This window comes from Cervus elaphus, chromosome 18 (assembly GCF_910594005.1).
Source record: "Cervus elaphus chromosome 18, mCerEla1.1, whole genome shotgun sequence".
NCBI lineage: Eukaryota > Metazoa > Chordata > Mammalia > Artiodactyla > Cervidae > Cervus > Cervus elaphus.
In genome coordinates, this window is record NC_057832.1 from 55,228,738 (window position 1) to 55,246,744 (window position 18,007).

The 18,007-nt window shown below is 47.5% G+C and overlaps 1 protein-coding gene across 7 annotated transcripts in view; it reads right to left on the reverse strand.

Annotated features, from left to right (window-relative positions):
* Positions 1 to 18,007, reverse strand: part of ATXN7L1 (ataxin 7 like 1) — a 252,909-nt gene that overhangs the window by 42,028 nt on the left and 192,874 nt on the right. For 5 of the 7 annotated variants that reach the window (XM_043873156.1, XM_043873157.1, XM_043873159.1 and 2 more), the window contains one exon: positions 6,050 to 6,272. In XM_043873156.1, coding sequence (XP_043729091.1) covers positions 6,050 to 6,272 — 223 coding nt within the window. Of the gene's footprint in view, positions 1 to 6,049; positions 6,273 to 15,576; positions 15,599 to 16,099; positions 16,217 to 17,013; positions 17,799 to 18,007 lie in introns of those variants that run through there. The other 2 variants (XM_043873161.1, XM_043873162.1) reach the window with 2 other exon arrangements.

An 18,007-nucleotide genomic window follows, 5' to 3' on the forward strand; every position in this document is an offset into this window, starting at 1 on the left:
TCCCACCCACATCAGTGGCTTTGCAAATTTGAGCTCCCCCATCGGCCCATCAAGCTGGACCAGGGAGGCTGAAGCGGCAGCAGGTGGAAAAGTCAGACACAAGAAGCTGGTCCCCTGGCAGAACAAAGACATAAGTAAAGAGCCAACTAGTCAGAATTCCCTCTTAACTTCCACCTGGGAGCAAAACCCTTTTACTCACTTTCCTCCACCTTTATTGGCTCTGTGGACTTCAGGCAGGATATTCTCTGGCCTCTGGCTTCCCCAGGGGTGGTCTCCACTGGTGAACCAGAGGAGAGGGCCTCTGACAGCCTGGGTGCTGGGCAAACCCTGAGTGCTGCCGGCAGAGGGGACAAAGGTGATAGCTCAGGATGCCCCGTGTCCTCCTCTCTTCTAATGCAGTTGCTCTTTAACCTCTCGAGGCACAGAAGGGAGAAAACAACAAGCCCATGGACCATTTAACCTTATGTGAGATGGCAGGAGGTGAGCCTGAACTCATGAGCGGTGTTGTATGGCCAGACAGGTGAATTTGAGCTACTTGGAAAAGGGCGTCCCTAACCTGCTGTTAACCTCATCTAAAAGCCATGGCCCCCACCTACAGGCACAGCTTACACTTTGGCCTTTGGATGCAGAGCTCCTGGAAACAGGGAACAGAGCTCAGGCCGGGGATGCTCTGCGTGACCAAAGTGGGTCCTCCGGCTCTGCTCCCACAGCACCCCCAGGAGCATCAGGTGAATGTGAGAAAGCAGGAGGGTTCCTTCCATTTGGGAATTTAGCAACTCCTGTCAGGAAGCATAATAGTAAAAAGATCTGAGAAGTTACCTTCACACACCTGTAAATCAAAGAACCAGAGGGACCCACCCAGGGTCACCTGGCTGAGGTGTTCAGGTCTGTGCTATCTGATAGAGCACTTAAGAGGAACTAGAGGAGAGGGGCTTAAGATGTGGCTGAGGATCTGACGTTAACTTTTATTTAACTTTAATTCACAATTTAAAAATAGGTACTTGATTCAGTTATTAGAAAATGTTTTAATTATATTTTGGAACAACTTGGGTACGCAAATCTATTTTATAATTGTTATCTATTAAAATGCAATCTAAATATGGAGCAAGTATTTCCAATGAAATTTTAGTGTACAAATTGAGATATGCTCTAAGTGTAAAACACAAACAGGGTTTTGAAGATTTGGGAAAAAAAATGAACTGTCTCACTGATTATATATTGATAATACTGTGGTTATATTAGGTTTAATAAAACATTGTTCAAAATTAATTTCACTTATTTCTTATCACTTTTTTCAGCATAGCTACTAGAAAATTTCAAATTACATGTGTGGTACACATTATACATGATTGGATAGTGCCAGTCTAGACAATTCTAGATAAAGGGTTAACTGTCTCCAGGAATGGAAATCTTATGATCCTTTCCAATGGTCAGATCCATCTCATCCACTTCAACAAATATTTACTGACAAGGGTACTGTGTTTGCTGAGTGTGAGAAGCTGCTGTGTAAAAGGCCCTGCAATTACCATGGAGCAGAAGGAATACAGAGGTCTCATCTACAACATCACAGAGGCATGGGTAAGGCAAAAATGAAGTGCAGCGGGGATTAAAAGGAGATGCCAGTATATCAAGTGGCTGGTAACAAGGAAGAGAATGAAAGAGAAAGGCTTTGAGAAGAAGGAGGTCCCTGGGATACGCAGTGAAGAGCGGTGAGGGTTTGAGCCAGGAGAGAAGGGACCCCCCCCAACCCAGCCCCCATCCTCCAGGGCCCTGCCCTTGGCCCCTGCTCTTCTCAAGCCCCGTATCTTGCTAGGGAAAATCCCATCTGTATCACTGCTTCAATGCCCACGTCTACGCTGACAACTCTCAAATCCCCATTCCCAGCCCAGGCTTCTTTCCCGATCTCTGGTTCCAGACACTCAATATCCAGCAGACATCTCCACGCAGATGTTTCTCAGATACTTCAAACTCCACTGACTCCCTAGCTGAACTCCTCCTTTCCTCCTTACCCTAGACTCTGGTCCTTTCTGTCCTTCTCTTGAGGAAGTGGCAGGACCAGTCACTCAGCTATTCAAGCCAGGAACATTACCCTAAACTCTTCCTTTGTACTACAAGCCCTGACACAACCAACCCCAAAGTCCTGTGGAGCTTTCCTCAGTACCTCTCACCTGCTCCCTTCCGTACATGTCCACTACTGCTGTCTGGGTCCAGGCTGTCATCATGCCCCACCTGGGTCATACAAAAGCATTTTCACTGCTGTGGCTGCTTCCCAAGTGGCCCCTCAAGCCACCTTCATACTGCTGCCATGGAGATCTTACTACACCTTAAAACCACTCCTTTCACAGCTCCATGCAGCTTTCAGGGTGAAGTCCAAACTCCCGAATTTAGCTCATACAGAGGAATTTTATAATCTGGCCCTCATTCACCTATTCAGTTTCATCACCTGCCTCTCCTGACAAGCAAGTACGTCTGTATGTTCTGTTTCCTTTGCCTAGGACACCATCCCCATTTTCTTTAAAAAAAAAAAAAAAAAGGATTTTTAAAAATTGGAGTTAAAAATATATTATTAGATTTATATATGTATGTGTGTGTACATATATACATATACATACATACCTGTATCAATATAAGATTTACCATTCTAGTCCAGTTTTCTTTGTCTAGTTTAATTCCTATTTATTCTTTAAATTCAGCTCAAGTATGGCCTCTTCTGAAAATCCTTTTCTGAGTCCTCGGCCTAGGTTAGGTGCCCTTCTTCTGTGCCACCAAAGTCTTAGCTCCTATCACACTGTACTCTGTGTTGGCTCATGTTTCCTTTTACAGACTTCCTAGGACAGTGTGTCTTATTTAATTTTGTATCACCAAGGCACAGTGTACAGTTGTGCAGGTTGTGCTCTGTACTAGATGTCAGGCTGAGGAAGTGAGTAAGGGATGATGGTCATTAGCCAACTGTGCTCTCTGGTCCAGGGCTGTATCAGGCTTTTTTTTTTTTTTTAGCTTGCACAAAGGTGCCACAGGTGACAAGCCCTGTACATCCCTAGGGACTATTACAGAGCTGGGACATAGTGTTACAGTAGGTGCTCATTAAATGTTAAATTGAATAAAGATGGATGGATGTTTTAGGTAAAGGGACCAAGGGGAGACATGGTGCGGAAGCTAGAGCAAGGGGATAGTATCGAATGATCACGATTGGATTAAGGGGTTTGTAGTCAGTTTGTAGAGGGTGTTTATAGATAAACCTCCTTCTAGAAGTAGGTGTTTGGCTTTTAAAGGGGGACTCAGCCTTGCCTCTGCTTTCTCCTCACTTCAGGCACCCACTGGAATGGGATCTACGGTATATAATGGGCTGAGAGTCTAACTCAAACTCAGTAGATGATTAAGAAACTTAGAGAAGTTTTGAGGACTGTGAATTAAAAATTACAAAATATTCAGGCTTGAAAATAAGACTTAGAGAACTTAAGTGACTTGTTCAGGGTCATGCAGAATGTTAGTGGCCAAGCTGGGACTTAAACGGGCTTTTCTTGTCTGTTGGCCAGTGCTTCTTCCACACAGCCCTCTAGGGAAGCCTTCCTGAACTGAAATAGGCCCTGGAAGCTGCCAAATCAACTATTCCCAGGCCTCCGATACACCTCGCTGGCGTTGGTGGGCAGGGGATGGACTGACCAGAGATGAGAGCAGTCAGAAGGCTGCTGCAATCAACGCTCAGCCTCACTGGTACTGCATCCCTTGATCTGTCTAGAATATCCACCTACTTGCAGTCAGGTAGGTCACCCAGGACCTTTCTGCTCTTCACACAAGGTCAGTGCTGTAGTTTTTGGAGTCCTTTTCTCAGAATGGCTATTTCTCTCCTTGCAACCCTTTTGATTGCCTTTCTTTGGACCCTGTCTAGTATTTTCAGATTCTCTCAAAACCACCTCCTGTCTCTAGGTGAAGGGGTCTTGCCCAGAGCAGGGCTTAGTAAGTGCAGGCTAGTTGGTGTGACCCAAACGTGGTAGCTGATCTAATGCCAGTGGTCCCCCTGAAGCCTTGTTTCCTAGGAGAATCCTTTGTGCTGTGTCTCGCCCTTTAGGACCATGTTTATCATTTACAGCATCCACACTGTGATCTGTGACCCCCAAGATTCCTCCCAACTTACTCCCCATGAGCCTTGTCCCAATTTCCCTCATTTAGTTGCTCTAGAGCTCATTTCTAGACTCTGAATCAATGGTTATCTTTTTCCATTTTCAACTTCAGTCTGCGTCTGAAGAACCACTTCTCTACTTTTACCAGGAGATTTTTCTTCTCAACCTGTATCCCTGGTTATAGGAGTTCTGTCCTTTGGCATATGTGACAATAGTGATAATGATAACATGATCATCAAATATTTATTGAATGTGTGCCCAAATCCAGACATCACACCTGCTGCTTTTAAAGAACTTAGATTACTACATCCTCATGAACGTGAAAGTCACTTAATTGTGTCCAACTCTTTGCGACCCCATGGACTACATAGTCCATGGACCTCTCCAGGCAAGAATACTGGAGTGGGTAGCCTTGCCTTTCTCCACTCTCCAGGGGACCTTCCCACCCCAGGGATTGATCCCAGGTCTTTTGCATTGCAGGTGGATTCTTTACCAGCTGAGCCACAAGGGAACCCATCCTCACAGGGATAGACAAAATCCCATGGGGCAGAGATATCATTAACCACATTCCTCATTTACACATGAGGAAAACTGAGGCACACAAAGATCGAGCCACTTGCCCAAGGTCACCAGCGAGATCTGTATACAGGCAGTGATTCAGGAAGCACTTACATCGGGACACCAGATGATGCCTTGGCAAACAACCTTTCAGGTGCTCTCCGAGGTCACCACAAGAGGGACACTCACGCGACCAGCAGGCAGGCCCAGAGGCCACCAGTATCCCTCATAGGCTAGGTCTTCCCTAACCAGTTACAGTCACATCCTACAGCATGGAGATCCTAACACTCGGAAGAGAACAAAGCCTGGCTGTGAACCCTGGCTGCACGACAGGTGACTCCCCTTCTTGACAGCCATGTCTGAACCCTTCTTCTCTGTTGTGAGAGGCTCCCCAGTTGATCTGGCACAATTAGCTCTTTACAAAGTCATCATAATTTCCCACGTGCAGTGACAAACCAATTGATGATGACTTTCGTCCACAGCTTTCCCAGCTATGAACATAAGTGTAATTAACTAGCATGAATTAACAGAAGACTTCTTCCTCTTTAAATAAATAGATGAACAATCTCCATACTTATCCCTCATCTGCCTTCACCAGGCCAGCAAGATAAGGCTGGAGGCTCTGTACTAAGCCGGTCCCTAAGGGCTCTTGCCATTTGAAGATACTCATCTTCTGCTTCCTGTCCTCGTTTTCCGTTTGGTTTCCTATCTGTCCATTCCACAGGTAACCTTTCCTGACTTTTCCGTAAAGATGGAGATAAAAAAAGTGAATTAAAAGCCTCTGATTTTTCACAGTCACCTGCAGCCAGCCCTCTCCCACCCCATCAAAGAGGCGACATTCTCTTTGGATTTCCTCTCTTCCTCCTGTGGTCAGCTCCCAATTACCTGCCCCTTTTGGCAGTTACTTCACTGAGCGGAGACCAGGCTGCCTGTGATGGGGGCTCTGTGAGGGAGGCCTGCCTTCCAGGGCCCTGGGCAGAGCCATGGCCTCACTCCCTGCTGGACAGACTGGCTGTGGTTTTGATTATTTATACCAACACTTCTCTTCACTGGGGCAGAAAATTGAGAGGTGACCGTATAACTGAGGAGTATTTCTCTGTTTACTCTCTTCTTAGATACAACTTGCCTCAGCTCTCAGGAGTGGAAAAAATCCCCCTGTCAGGCAGACAGTCCTTTAAGGTTCCCGGTTCTCTCCAGTGTTTAGGTTTCTTATCCCATCACGATGGTTTTCTGTCCCTTCTCTCCCCACTTCCCGAAATTCCTGGACAGGATGCCCAGGAACAAAGACAATGGGTAAGCACTGCGTCCTGTGGTTACGGGGACAAGCAGCGAGACAGTCAGCCAGCCGCCAGCACCCACCCGACACTCACCATGGTTTGTCCCTTGATCCCTTCGCTGAAAAGATTGTGTGCTGTTTGCTGCTGGAGGTAAGTAGATTGTCTTTGGGCGTTTTGAATGGCTTTGAGGAGCTGCTGGCAGAGTTATGGCCGCTGAGACAGGCTTTTGTTTTCACCTGTACTAGTGATGTCCTGGAATTGGAGGGTGGAGACGCCGGAGATGGAGAAGGTCTACACATTGAACCGTGTCTTCTCTCTACAGGGGGACAAAGAATAGAACTCAGCACGTCATCTGTAGCAAGTGAGTCACATGCATGCTGGTATACACAACAGGCAGAGAGCAGAGTGCTGATCTTGCAGTGTTGGCCCCTGGAGCCTCCGTTCTGACTACAGTTTGCTTGACATTCTATCCCACCAACTAGTGGGATTCTGAATTTCTGTGTCAAATGGCACACTGCACTCACACCACAGTTCTCACTGGAGGCATTTACCGGGCAATCCTCCAAAATCATTTTCATGGATGGGAACAGAGAGGGGACGCCAGATGTTACCTGGGCACAGTGAGAGAACCACACAACCCTGGTCATCCTCAGACAGCCACTCAGAGGCCACAGGGTCCCTCAGGGCAGTGAGGAGGGTAAGACTTTTAAGAGTGCCAACAGAAATTTCTCAAACCTGACCCCTAGTGCATGTTAAGTCATTTCAGTCATGTCTGACTTTTTGCAACCCCATGGACTGTAGCCCGCCTGATCGAACCTGCATCTCTTATGTCTCTTGCACTGGCAGGCAGGTTCTTTACCACTAGTGCCACTTGGGAAGACCCCTAGTGGGAGCACTGAAATCACGAGGACCTGCAGGGCTGAATGAAAGGGTCCTCTAGATCTGGGAGGTGGCCAAGCATCTGTCCACATGTCCCTGTGGCCTCTCCAGGGCTCACTGAGGCCCAGAGCCACAGGTGCCATGTGAGGACTTGCAGGAGCATGTAACAATGGGGGCAGAATCCACAGGAGCAGGGCCTGGACTTGAGCAGCCAGGTCCAGCTTCCGGGTGTTTCAGGGACACCAGACCCGCCCCACCTGTCCACCCTGTCTCTGTGGTCTCAACTCGATGGGTGGGATGAGGATGCTAACCAGGAGAGCAGGTACCCGAGGCAGAGCTCTAGTGCACACCCACGACAGTGGTTCCCATCTGTGAGAGGGTAACAGACTTGACAAACATTAAAGACCCTTCCCAAGAAAAATGCCCCCAAATTCTGTACACAATTACAGGAAGGAATCCTGAACCCCCCATAAGACAAATCCTCTGAAATCCTAAGCCCCTTCTGGCTCCCTCTTACCTACTACAGAGTCCCACATATGTAACAGTTAGTGCCTAATTACTATGTGTAAAATAAATGAAATTATAACAGATATGCTAATGCGAAAGACCAGATATCAAAAAGCTGGACATCTGGGTTGAGTGCGATAACGAACAAGATGAGGGCAAAGGTGGCAGATCCCACTGTCCCTCCATTTCCAACCTGAGTCTCAGGCTTTTCTCATTAGGGGGAAATTTCTGGCCACTATTCCAGGTACTCTGACCAGGAAAAGAAAGCCAGACTGACTCTGACTACCAGGCACAAGTCTTTGGGGTTTCTCTGTGCTCCCTGGTCCCAGCAGGCTGCCAAGCTGTCTCCAAGCAGACTGACTCTAGTCCTCTGAGGAAGTGGGAACTGGGAGGGGAAAGTGGGTTTTGGAGGATCATCTGATTGTTGGGTGTTTTTTGCCTGACCAGGGTTCACAGGGTGCCTGCACTGAGTAACTTTACTGGGGAGTCTTTCTTCACAGAATCAAGAAGAGGCCTTGCATACATGTGCAGTTCCCAGAGGCATCACATTGAAGGATTTGGAAACCAAGAGTTTTAGGACCTCTGTGTTGATGTAAAAGAGAGGATCCTGGGTTGAAAGCCAGGAGATTCAGGCTCCAACTCCAACCAAATCACATTATTAGGCTTATGACCTGGAGTTCACTACTAAACTTGCTCAGTTTCCATGCCTGTGTCTGTAAATGAAGTGGGTCCCTCGATGGCCTTGAAGGCCTCTTTCCACTCCATTATCATGAATACAAGGCACTCTTACACCTGTTCCTTCAATTCCCATCTCTCGTGACTCCTGAATGTTATAGCAATAATTGCAGCTAAAGTATTGAATCTTACTCAGGTGGGATCTTCCTTGGAGGAATTCATCTTTCGTAAAATTGTACTGGCCTTTACAACCCCTGTGAGACATGCAGGAAGCAGCCAGCCATCTCCACCCTCCTCATGGCTGACTGGCCAAAGAAGACCCAGGGAGCACAAGGTGACTAGCCAAGGTCAGGCCAATGGTCGTGAGAGGAATGGGGCCTCTATGCTGTGGGCAGGGACTGAGCTGCTTCTCAGGAAGGCAGGAAATGGGGTGTATTGTGACCAAGATGCGAAGCCAAGAAATTAGGAAGTGCAGGACTTAGAATCACTGAAGGTTAGAACTGAACCTTAAAAAGTCAGCTCATTTGATCTGCTTGTTGACAGATGAGGTTATCAGTGAGAGAGGTTACCAGTTACCAGTCTGCAGGGTTGAGACCAGAACCAAGCCTTTGCACTTCAAATTCATAGCTGTTTCTGCCCCTCAGAAATGTCTTGCTTAGCAATTTTTTCTATTGGCAGAAGTTTCCAAAACTAAAATAAGACTTGATTTTCACCACTACTGCTTTGGATTTTTCTGCAGACTTTATTCACTCATTTGCTCTCATGTACTCAAGCTGGCAGAAGGGGTGGGGGGAAAGGATGTGCAGAAATATTCCTCTGTTCCGGTGGGGGAGATAAACCTTCAAAATGAAGAGAATTTTTATTCTGTTAAACTAAGAGCTGAAATAATACAAGTGAGCAAGATAAATCAGAAGGAAGAGTGACCTTAAGGACAAATGAATGGGCCAGATCAGTGATTACAAGATCACCCCCAGAGAATGACAATTACTGACCCTGCCAAAACATTCTGCTACTAAACTTACAGAAAAATTAAACCAATGGATAAGCCTTTTTCTTCTCTAAGAGAGAAAAATGCTTAGACACACACACACACACACAATACACATATAGGCTTTCCAGGTGGCTCAGTGGGTAAAGAACCCATCTGCAATGCAGGAGACACAGGAGATGTGGGTTTGAGTATGGCAAGCCACTCCAGTATTCTTGCCTGGAGAAACTCATGGACAGAGGAGCCTGGTGGGCTATAGTGCATAGGGTCACAAACAGACACGACTGAAGCAACTGAGCACACATGCGTGTGTGTGTGTGTGTGTGTGTGTGCATGCTCAGTCCATATATATATTCCGTTCTCCAGGGGCTCTTTCTGACCCAGGGATTGAACCCAGGGTCTCCCACACTGCAGGCAGATTCTTTACTATCTGAGCCATGAGGGAAGCCATATAATTTTTTCTTGAATGGCCAACTGAAAGAACAAATTGTATACAAGAGAATACTCATCAAATTTGGAAGATAGCCCTTCACCCTCCTTTTATTTTAACTGGGAGATTTCTGTATCATAATAAAGAGATTGAAGCAGTATTTCCTATTTGCAAAACTGTTCCGTGTTCATCAGAGGGAATTAAATGTCACATCTTCAAGGTATTCCACAAACAGACCTGTACTTCTGTCCCCTCTGCTTTGAGAAGGAGCTTACCAGCCACAGTGCAGGTGACAAAGCCTAAGTAAGTGGGGAAACAGTATCAAAGTGATTGGAGCTTCATTTAGAAGATAAGCATCACACTTACTTCACTTGGGTAAACTTTTGAAAATGGGTAGCACTGATGTTTGGGTAGGGCAGAGTAGATTTTTGAGTAGATTTTTCAGAAAGATGTAATACCTATCCAATCTGTTTCTCTAGTCTGTGACAACCTTGTTGGAGAAGTGGGTAGGCTGGTGATGGGAAAGACAGTCTTAGTTTCTTGTAGAAAGATGTTGCCAGGCAGGTGGAACATCTCTGGGTAAAGTGTTTTATATTTACATCACAATCATTCTGATACAAAAACTCACCTACTTTGGGTTTACTCATCCCCACCCCTACCCTTCACCCCCCATCCTCTTTTTGGTCAAAGGATTGCCTCAGGTGGATCCCTATAATTATTCTAATTACATTTGCTTTGCCCAGAAACAGTTTAAAGAACATTGTATTTTTTACCCACTATTAAAATATTCTATTGATAAATCTCAGAGAAAAAAATCCTTTTCCTCCAAATTTTCTCATTCTTTGTTAATATATATAGATGCATCAATAAAACTGTAATCAATCGATACCTTGGATTATTCTTCTTCAACTTACATTATTCTACTTATATGTTTCTAAGTCCCATGTATATGTCATTTTAAATGGTTAGGTAATATTTAATTAGGGCTTCCCTGGTGGCTCAGACAATAAAGAATCTTGCCACAATGCAGGAGACCTGGGTTTGATCCCTGGGTCAGGAAGATCCCCTGGAGAAGGGAATGGCTACCCACTCCAGTATTCTTGCCTGGAGAATACTTAATCACTGACATGTTGTAGACTACTTAGTTTTTCTCTTCCTACTTCCTGTCTGACTTTTTTTTCTTTCTTTCTCCTTTTTTTTTTTTTTTTTTTACAATTTAGTTAAAAAGTCATTGAGGATTATTTCTTTGAGGTGTCGTTCCCAAAGTGAAAAAGGCTATAGTTCTTATAACACATTTCTTTCTAGATTGCGGAACAGAAAGACCAAACCAATCTATTGTGCTGAGGCTGACTATGAGTACCAGTTACCTACCGAAGTGAAAACAGGAAATCACTGTCAAGACACTCATGCAGAATTAAGTGTCCACTACATCAATAACAGTCTCAGCGGCTGATGCTGGACCAACCTCTGCTCTTACCCTTTTTGTCCTTTGACCAAAAATAATAATAACTTACTAAGGTTTTTCCATGTGCCAATGGAAAGAATTATATGAAAGAAGAACTCTATGAAACACTTGGATTCTCTTATAGTATTGAGTTCTTACAACACTCTGAGAGATGTACAATTATTATACCAGTTCTATAGAAGAAGAAACTGAGATCAGAGAGACCAGCTGACTGAGTTCATGGAGCTAGGAAACATTACACCTGGGGATGTCTTCAGAGGCTGGCCTCTGTCACCTTGAGTCCTGGTAGATGCTGCAGTGGGCAGGGAGCACCTGCAGGGCTGCTGGACACACCTCTCCTCCCCAGTGCATGTGGGCATTTCAGCAGGGCACCTGACTGCCCCGGAGCGGGGGGGGTGAACACCTAATTGGCAGCTTTTAAGGTATCAGCCAGCACAGCCTGAGACCTCAACCCCAAAGAGTTGGGGACCCTGGGACCAAGGAAATAAAAAACCAAATCCTTTTACTGTTTTGCATTTCCATCACAGGAAATTCGGAGCCCTGTCTCTGTCACCGACTGTTCTAAGACCACCTGCTTCACTATATGGTTAGGTGCCACCATCCAGGTGCCATCCCAGAGACCAGATGAGCAGGGGGCTGGCAGACACTATGTGAGGAGTCCTGGTGTCTCCACAATTCTCTCCCTGTACTCTCCACTGGGAAAAGTCTACCAGGTTCTCAGGCGATTCTACTTCAGTAAAAATTCTAAACCCTCCCCTCCCCCAGGCTTATTCACTGAGATATTTTTATACTCAGAGCATCAATGTCCTGCATTTAAAACCTTAGCACAGACGCCTCATGAATGGCCAAGCCAGCTGCCAACACCTAGTGTGGTTCCCTGTATCAGTTTTAGAAAGAACTCATTGGGAACTTTCCAATATGGTGTTTAAGGGATCAATTCCCCCTAGGCCCCCAACAGAGTGTGCGCACACACCACAGTCACTTGTGGCCCGACACGCCTGTGTACGGTCCCTTGGTCTGAGGCCAGCTCCTGGCTTGCTCCTCGGACAGTGCCGGGTCCCTCTCGGCCCCCACGTCTGAGAGCAGGTGTTTGGCAAATTATTTGCTGGGTTCTATTTTCTCAAGGGATTCTATCTGCTTTAGTAGCTGGAGTCAGGATGCTTTCCATAAAAGCCACCTCTAAACTTCCAAAAGTAAACTGAAGCTGGAGCGTGAGGGGCAGAGCCGACTTCAGCCGGGGGAATCAGCAGGAACCACCTAGCTGTATTCTGTGACCACTCGGTGAGGCGGCGGGGCAGGTATTCCCCCAGTTTACAGCTGTGGACACTGAGGCAGGCTGCATTTGGGAAACCCGTCGGAAGTCTATGAAGACTCGGAAGTGGACAGCAGGGTGTCAACATGTGAGCTTGTGGTCTCATTTGCCACAGTTGTAGCAGGGCACTAAATATAGTGTGCCAGGGTGGTTAGAAGGGGGATATTGAATCAGCCTTCCTCAGTGGGGAGGAAATGAAGACACAGGAAAGTCAAGTGACGAGGCAGGCGGAGAGTGGCAGACAGAACCGTGCCAAGCAGCTGTGCCGTGAGTGCTTGTGAGCTGCCCGGGAGCCCCGTCCATCCTCAGGTCGAGGCAGGGGGCGGGGGCAGGCTCTTTAAAAAGCTGTCAGGGCCTGCGTGGCTGGGAGGTGTTCCTTCAAGCGGGGGTGCCTGTCACCAGTTCACCAGTTAGCTTAGACTAGATCTTCTTTACCTCTCTTCACCTGCTACCCAGCCAGGCAATGCGCATCAGTTGGGGCACTTTGACAAAAGGCATTGTGGGCCAGGGCCTACACTGCTCACATCAGCCCAACTCTCAAATCCCCGTAAAGGGCTGCATTTGTTTCTCGGCCATCTGGTTCCCCTGTGCCCATTCACTCAGTTAGGAAGAGGAGCAGTGCTTTGGGGTGCCTACCCTGTGTCAGGCACTGAGCAAGCTGCTTTTACATCTACAAGTTCATGTATAATCTACTCAACAACCCCTCAAAGTGGATACTGTTAGCCTCCTTATTACAGATAGGGAAATTAAAGCTTAATGAGATTATGAAACAAGACCAAGGTCACACTGACCTTGGTAGTTGGAAGGAGAGCCCAGGCCTGCCTAGCCCCAGAACCAATGCCTTTTGTACCTCTGGGATGCCCTCTCTTCTCCGCACTTAAGCCATCCAACCTCTCGGAAGAATCTTGACAAAGCATCTCCCATTTTTCAGAGCTGGCCTGGCATACAACACTGAAGTCAGAAATAATTTGGGATGCTTTTTACCTCTCCCTCTCAGTAGCATCTCCCTTCCACCTCACCTCTATTAGTTATGTATACTCAGGTGTACATTTCTGGCATCAAGCACTGCTGGGTAGGATTTGGGGAGTCCCAGGGACTTTCCAGAGCCCTGAAGTATTTCCATCAGCCACCAAGGATACGCTCACTAGACACTTAGCCAAGCTGAAAGAGAAACCCCCACCACCACCGCCCCCAGCAGTGTAGACCAGTGGGGGAACAAACACATGTACACACCGCTGGGGGTACTTTCAAGGGACGACAGTTCTCTCGAGAGCAACCTCGTGCTGACGACAGCAGTTAAAAAGCATTCACAGCATCTGATCTGGTAACCTGGTAATTTAAGTCTGGAAAATAGACCTCAAGGAAATATCCTCCCCCAAGAAAAGTTCAAAGATAGTCTCAGTAGCACTGTTTAGAACAGTAAAAAAAAAAAAAAAAAAAAAAAACCACAATCTACCGGATCTATGATAAAATAACTGAAAAGGACAGGTATGAGGGTTATCTCAACCTAAGGAAATGTGTGAGACAGTATTACCCAAATTCACAAGAAAATAAAAAATATCACCAATATCTGCAAACACTAAACATTACTTTATAAAAACAAGAAACATTTTATATATATATATATATATAGAGAGAGAGAGAGAGAGAGAGACAGATGAAAAGTGAAAGTGAAAGTCTCTCAGTTGTGTCCGACTCTGTGACCCCATGGGCCACACAGTCATGGAATTCTCCAGGCCAGAATACTGGAGTGGGTAGCCTTTCCCTTCTCCAGGGTATCTTCCCAACCCAGGGACTGAACTCAGGTCTCCTGCATTGCAGGTGGATTCTTTACCAGCTGAGCCACCAGGGAAACCCAAGAATACTGGAGTGGGTAGCCTATCCCTTCTCCAGGGCATCTTCCCAACCCAGGAATAGAACCAGGGTGTCCTGCATTGCAGGCAGGTTCTTTATCAGCTGAACTAGGAGGGAAGCAGTGGAATATAAACAGATATGTATCCATATATCTGTTACTATATATACAGATACATAACATAGATAGATGAGGAAAAAAGGGAAGATATAGGATGGCTCTGATTTTGTTAAGCTTGTTTTTTAAATCCACACAAGAAAAAAAAACACACACAACAACAACAAACACTAATACATTCTTAACCAGAGAGGCCAAAAGGGGAGAAAACAGCTGCAAATTCAACAGGAGGAAGGAGAGAAAAGCATATGTTAAAGTCACACCTCATTTGTTCACTCATTCATTCACTCATTTTTTTTTTTTCCTAGCATCTCTTTGGCACTGAAATACAATGGTAGTGATAAGACAGACACTGCCACGGCCCGAGGGTTCCCTCAGGAAGAGGAGACAATCTCCAGATCCAGGCTGACCACCACCTGGTCATCCTGAGAGTAGCGAACAGGGTTCCCACGGGAGGCGGGCTGAAGAACTTAAGGCCAGTGTATACCCATCTGCCCCTGGGGACAGAGCTGTCATCCTCACCTTTTACTGCCCCAGCTGCTCCCATGTGTCCAGAGCCAATACAGCAGTGGAGGGGTTGACAAGAAGTCCCACCGGTATGGTATTCACTCCTCCATCAGGGTGATCTCTGCCCCATCCACCAACATACCCACTTTGCAAGTCACATGAGTGTAACAGTGCCACCACAGCTCAGGGGAAAACTAGGGGCTTCCAGCTTTGTGATAAGCTGTTGGATTCTCCCTTAAGATGGCACAACTGATATCATCCCTGCCCCAGGGACACCAAGGGGATAGGAGCGGCAGGCAGCCGGACACTGGGCAAAGCTGGGGTATCTCTGGCGGGAAGACCCAAGGACAGGGGGATTCCCAATGTCTAAGATACCTCAGCAGCTGGGCTGAATCTTCCCAAGACTGTCTTGAGGCAACGTCAGTGGCCTTTACCCAGGTGCCCTGGCTAAGCACACTGAAAGCCCTGGCCCCGATCTCAGGCATGCGTGGTCCATGCCTCAAGGAAGGGCCGGAGGATCCCAAGGTGAGAGGCTGGCCAAGTGCCTAGGCCACCATCCACCTGAGACCGCTCAGTGCCACCCAGACCTCCTCTTCTTGGGAGAGCAAGGCCAGGGCCCCCAAACCTGTATTTTAAAAAAGATTCCAAGGTGATTCTCTTATTCTGCACAAGCTTTGGGAGTCATTGGAAATGTGGACCAAACACTGCTGTCTTTGGAATCAGAAAGATCTGGGCTCAAATCCCAGCTCTGTCACTCATTAGCTGTGACTCGGGCAAAGAACTTAACCCCCTGGGCCCCAGTTTCCCTACCTATACAATGGGGACAATAATGCCCATGTCATACGGTTATGACAGGGCAGGTGCCCCAGAGCACCTTGAGGGCCCCACCTGAGCACATGCCCCATGTTGTAACTGCTGGTTCACTGGTCCAGGAGTCCTGTCACTGGATGCATCAAGAGCAGGTGTCTTGTGCCCTCTCTTGTCCCTGGCATTCAGCCCAGGGACTGGCCCCGATATGCACTGCATTTGCTGTTGAAGAAATGAGCCTGTAAGGATTGATAATACATGGAAGGTGGTTGCCCTGGTGACAACTCACAGTAGGAACTTCATACGAATCCCCTAATACCTGGAAATGAAGACTTAAAAAAAAAAACATACAAGAAGTAGGTTTCCTAGGAGAGCAGTTCTCCACCTTCTCCCTGCCCCCTGAATTAAAACTATTCCGTTTATAAGAATGCTCTGGGGGCACACTGTTTAAAAACACAGGCTGAATAAGGAGAGGCCAGGGCTGCTTGATTCCTATCTGTACCAACCACCTTCAGTTTCAAGAGTGCAGGCCACAGTCTCTACAACAGAAGGTGCAAAGTCCCAACTCACTGCTAAGCCCGCGGCGTCACTCAGAACCACTCACCCACAGGCTGTCGTGGTCCTGCAGCAGCCACTAATAACGGAACCATTTCTCTTCTCCTTGGAGTGGCAGTTGGCAGTGGCAAACAGGAAGTTGTCTTGCACAGGGTGTGGCTTTGCCCTGTCAATGTACGCGCGCAGAGACACCGCTTGTTTCTCCCCCCTCCAGCCCTTTTCTGTTTCCCTCTGCTCCCCTTTTTTTTGAAGGAGCAGAAGGTCTGAATTATTTCAGTGAAAAGTGTGTTTGTGTTTTTTTTTTACATGATTTAAGATCAAACATCATCACCATACAAACAAAACCCAAGGGTAGAAAGGAGTCTAAAACACAGCAAGGGTCTATTTCACTATCATGAGCCACTTGCTTGTGGCACTGAGTTAGTCCCTGGCTATGCACGAGGGGGCAGGAGCCCTCCCTTGGTTTTCCTGGGCACACGGGAAACCAGACCCGCTAGAAACCAGGCCAGGTGTGTTGCCAACCATGCTCGGGCACCGGCCAGTCCGCCAGCGAGCCGGCCGCCAATATGGACTCAGGGCCTGCTGTGCACACACACTGAACCCAGGACCGTCCACGAATAGCAAAGAAGGAAAAACACAGGCCGCCAGTTTCCAGCAATTTTTAACGTGGAGTGAGAGAGACCCGAAACATTTCTTAACACCGTTTGCATATAAAAATAAGTGGTGTTTTACCAAGAAAAATCAGTGGCAGGTAGATAAATGTATCATGTGTGGTTGGAGCTGCACATAAATGCAGACAAGTGGGGGTGATGGACTGGTAAGGTTCAGTGCCACTGCTTCCTGGGGCTAGGAGAGGTGTACTAGAAAATTTTCCACTCTATTCTTCCCCAGGCCCCGAGGCTGGCGCCTCCAGAAGGCCTGTCCAAAATAGACTGGTCCCCAACCCAGCCTCCTACTCCTGACCTCTTTCTCAGGCAGCTCCTCTCCCCACTCCATGCCTCAGCCCTGTCCCAGCGCCAGCCCGCAGCCCAGGAGCACCGTCTAAGCTCAACCTCGGACTTGCTAAATGGATCGCAGGCTGACAGCACGCTCCGCCCGCTGTGACCTGGGCCCGGCCCCATGCCATCCTGTGTGGCAAGTGTGCCCTGCGCTCACACTTACACATCCAGGGGAGACAGCCTGGCCATTTGGGTAAGGAGGCTGAGCCACTGACACGCTGGGCAGCGCGACTGTGGGAGCTGTTTCCTGCCTCCTGGCTGAGGGCCCTGGCCAGTCAGAACGCACGACTTCCCCTTTAAGAGAGCACGCCCAGATGCGATTAGGGAAAGGCAGAAAGAAAAGCCCGGAATGGCCAGGGTTGTATCCTGAATTTGGCAGATGAACTTGGGTTTGCCTGAGCAGCACACACAGGAGGTGTGGTCGGAGGAGGCAGCGTCCTCAGAGGAGGATCGGAGCAGCCACTGGGTGGGAAGGGCCGGGTCCCTCCTGCAGCTCCACTGCACGATGGCCCCTGCAGGTTGCGTGGGCCCCTGGCCTGGCCTGGTCCCGCGCCTGCAGGAACCTCAGGCCTTTCCGCTCTCCTTTCCCTCAGGGCCTGTCTGTCCTCACGGGCAGAGTCCACTGCAATACCCAGCACTATGCTTTGGAGAGACGTCATTATAAAGATCGAAAAATACTTCTGTATTTTTGTCCAAAAACACTTTTGGACATTTTTACTGTGAATTCAAGTGGAGAGTTTTTATTCATTCTTTATATTTAGAAAGTTTATTCCTTGATCTTGGCAGGAGACAGTGGATTTGGGAGACAGGGGAAGGGGATGTCTAAAAAAGACAATGGATCCCCGAATGTTACATGTTGTATGATTCCATTGATACAAAATACCCAGCCTAGGTAAATCCATAGAGACAGAAAGCATATTAGTGATTGCCAGGGGCTGCGGAAGCAGGGAGCGGGGAGT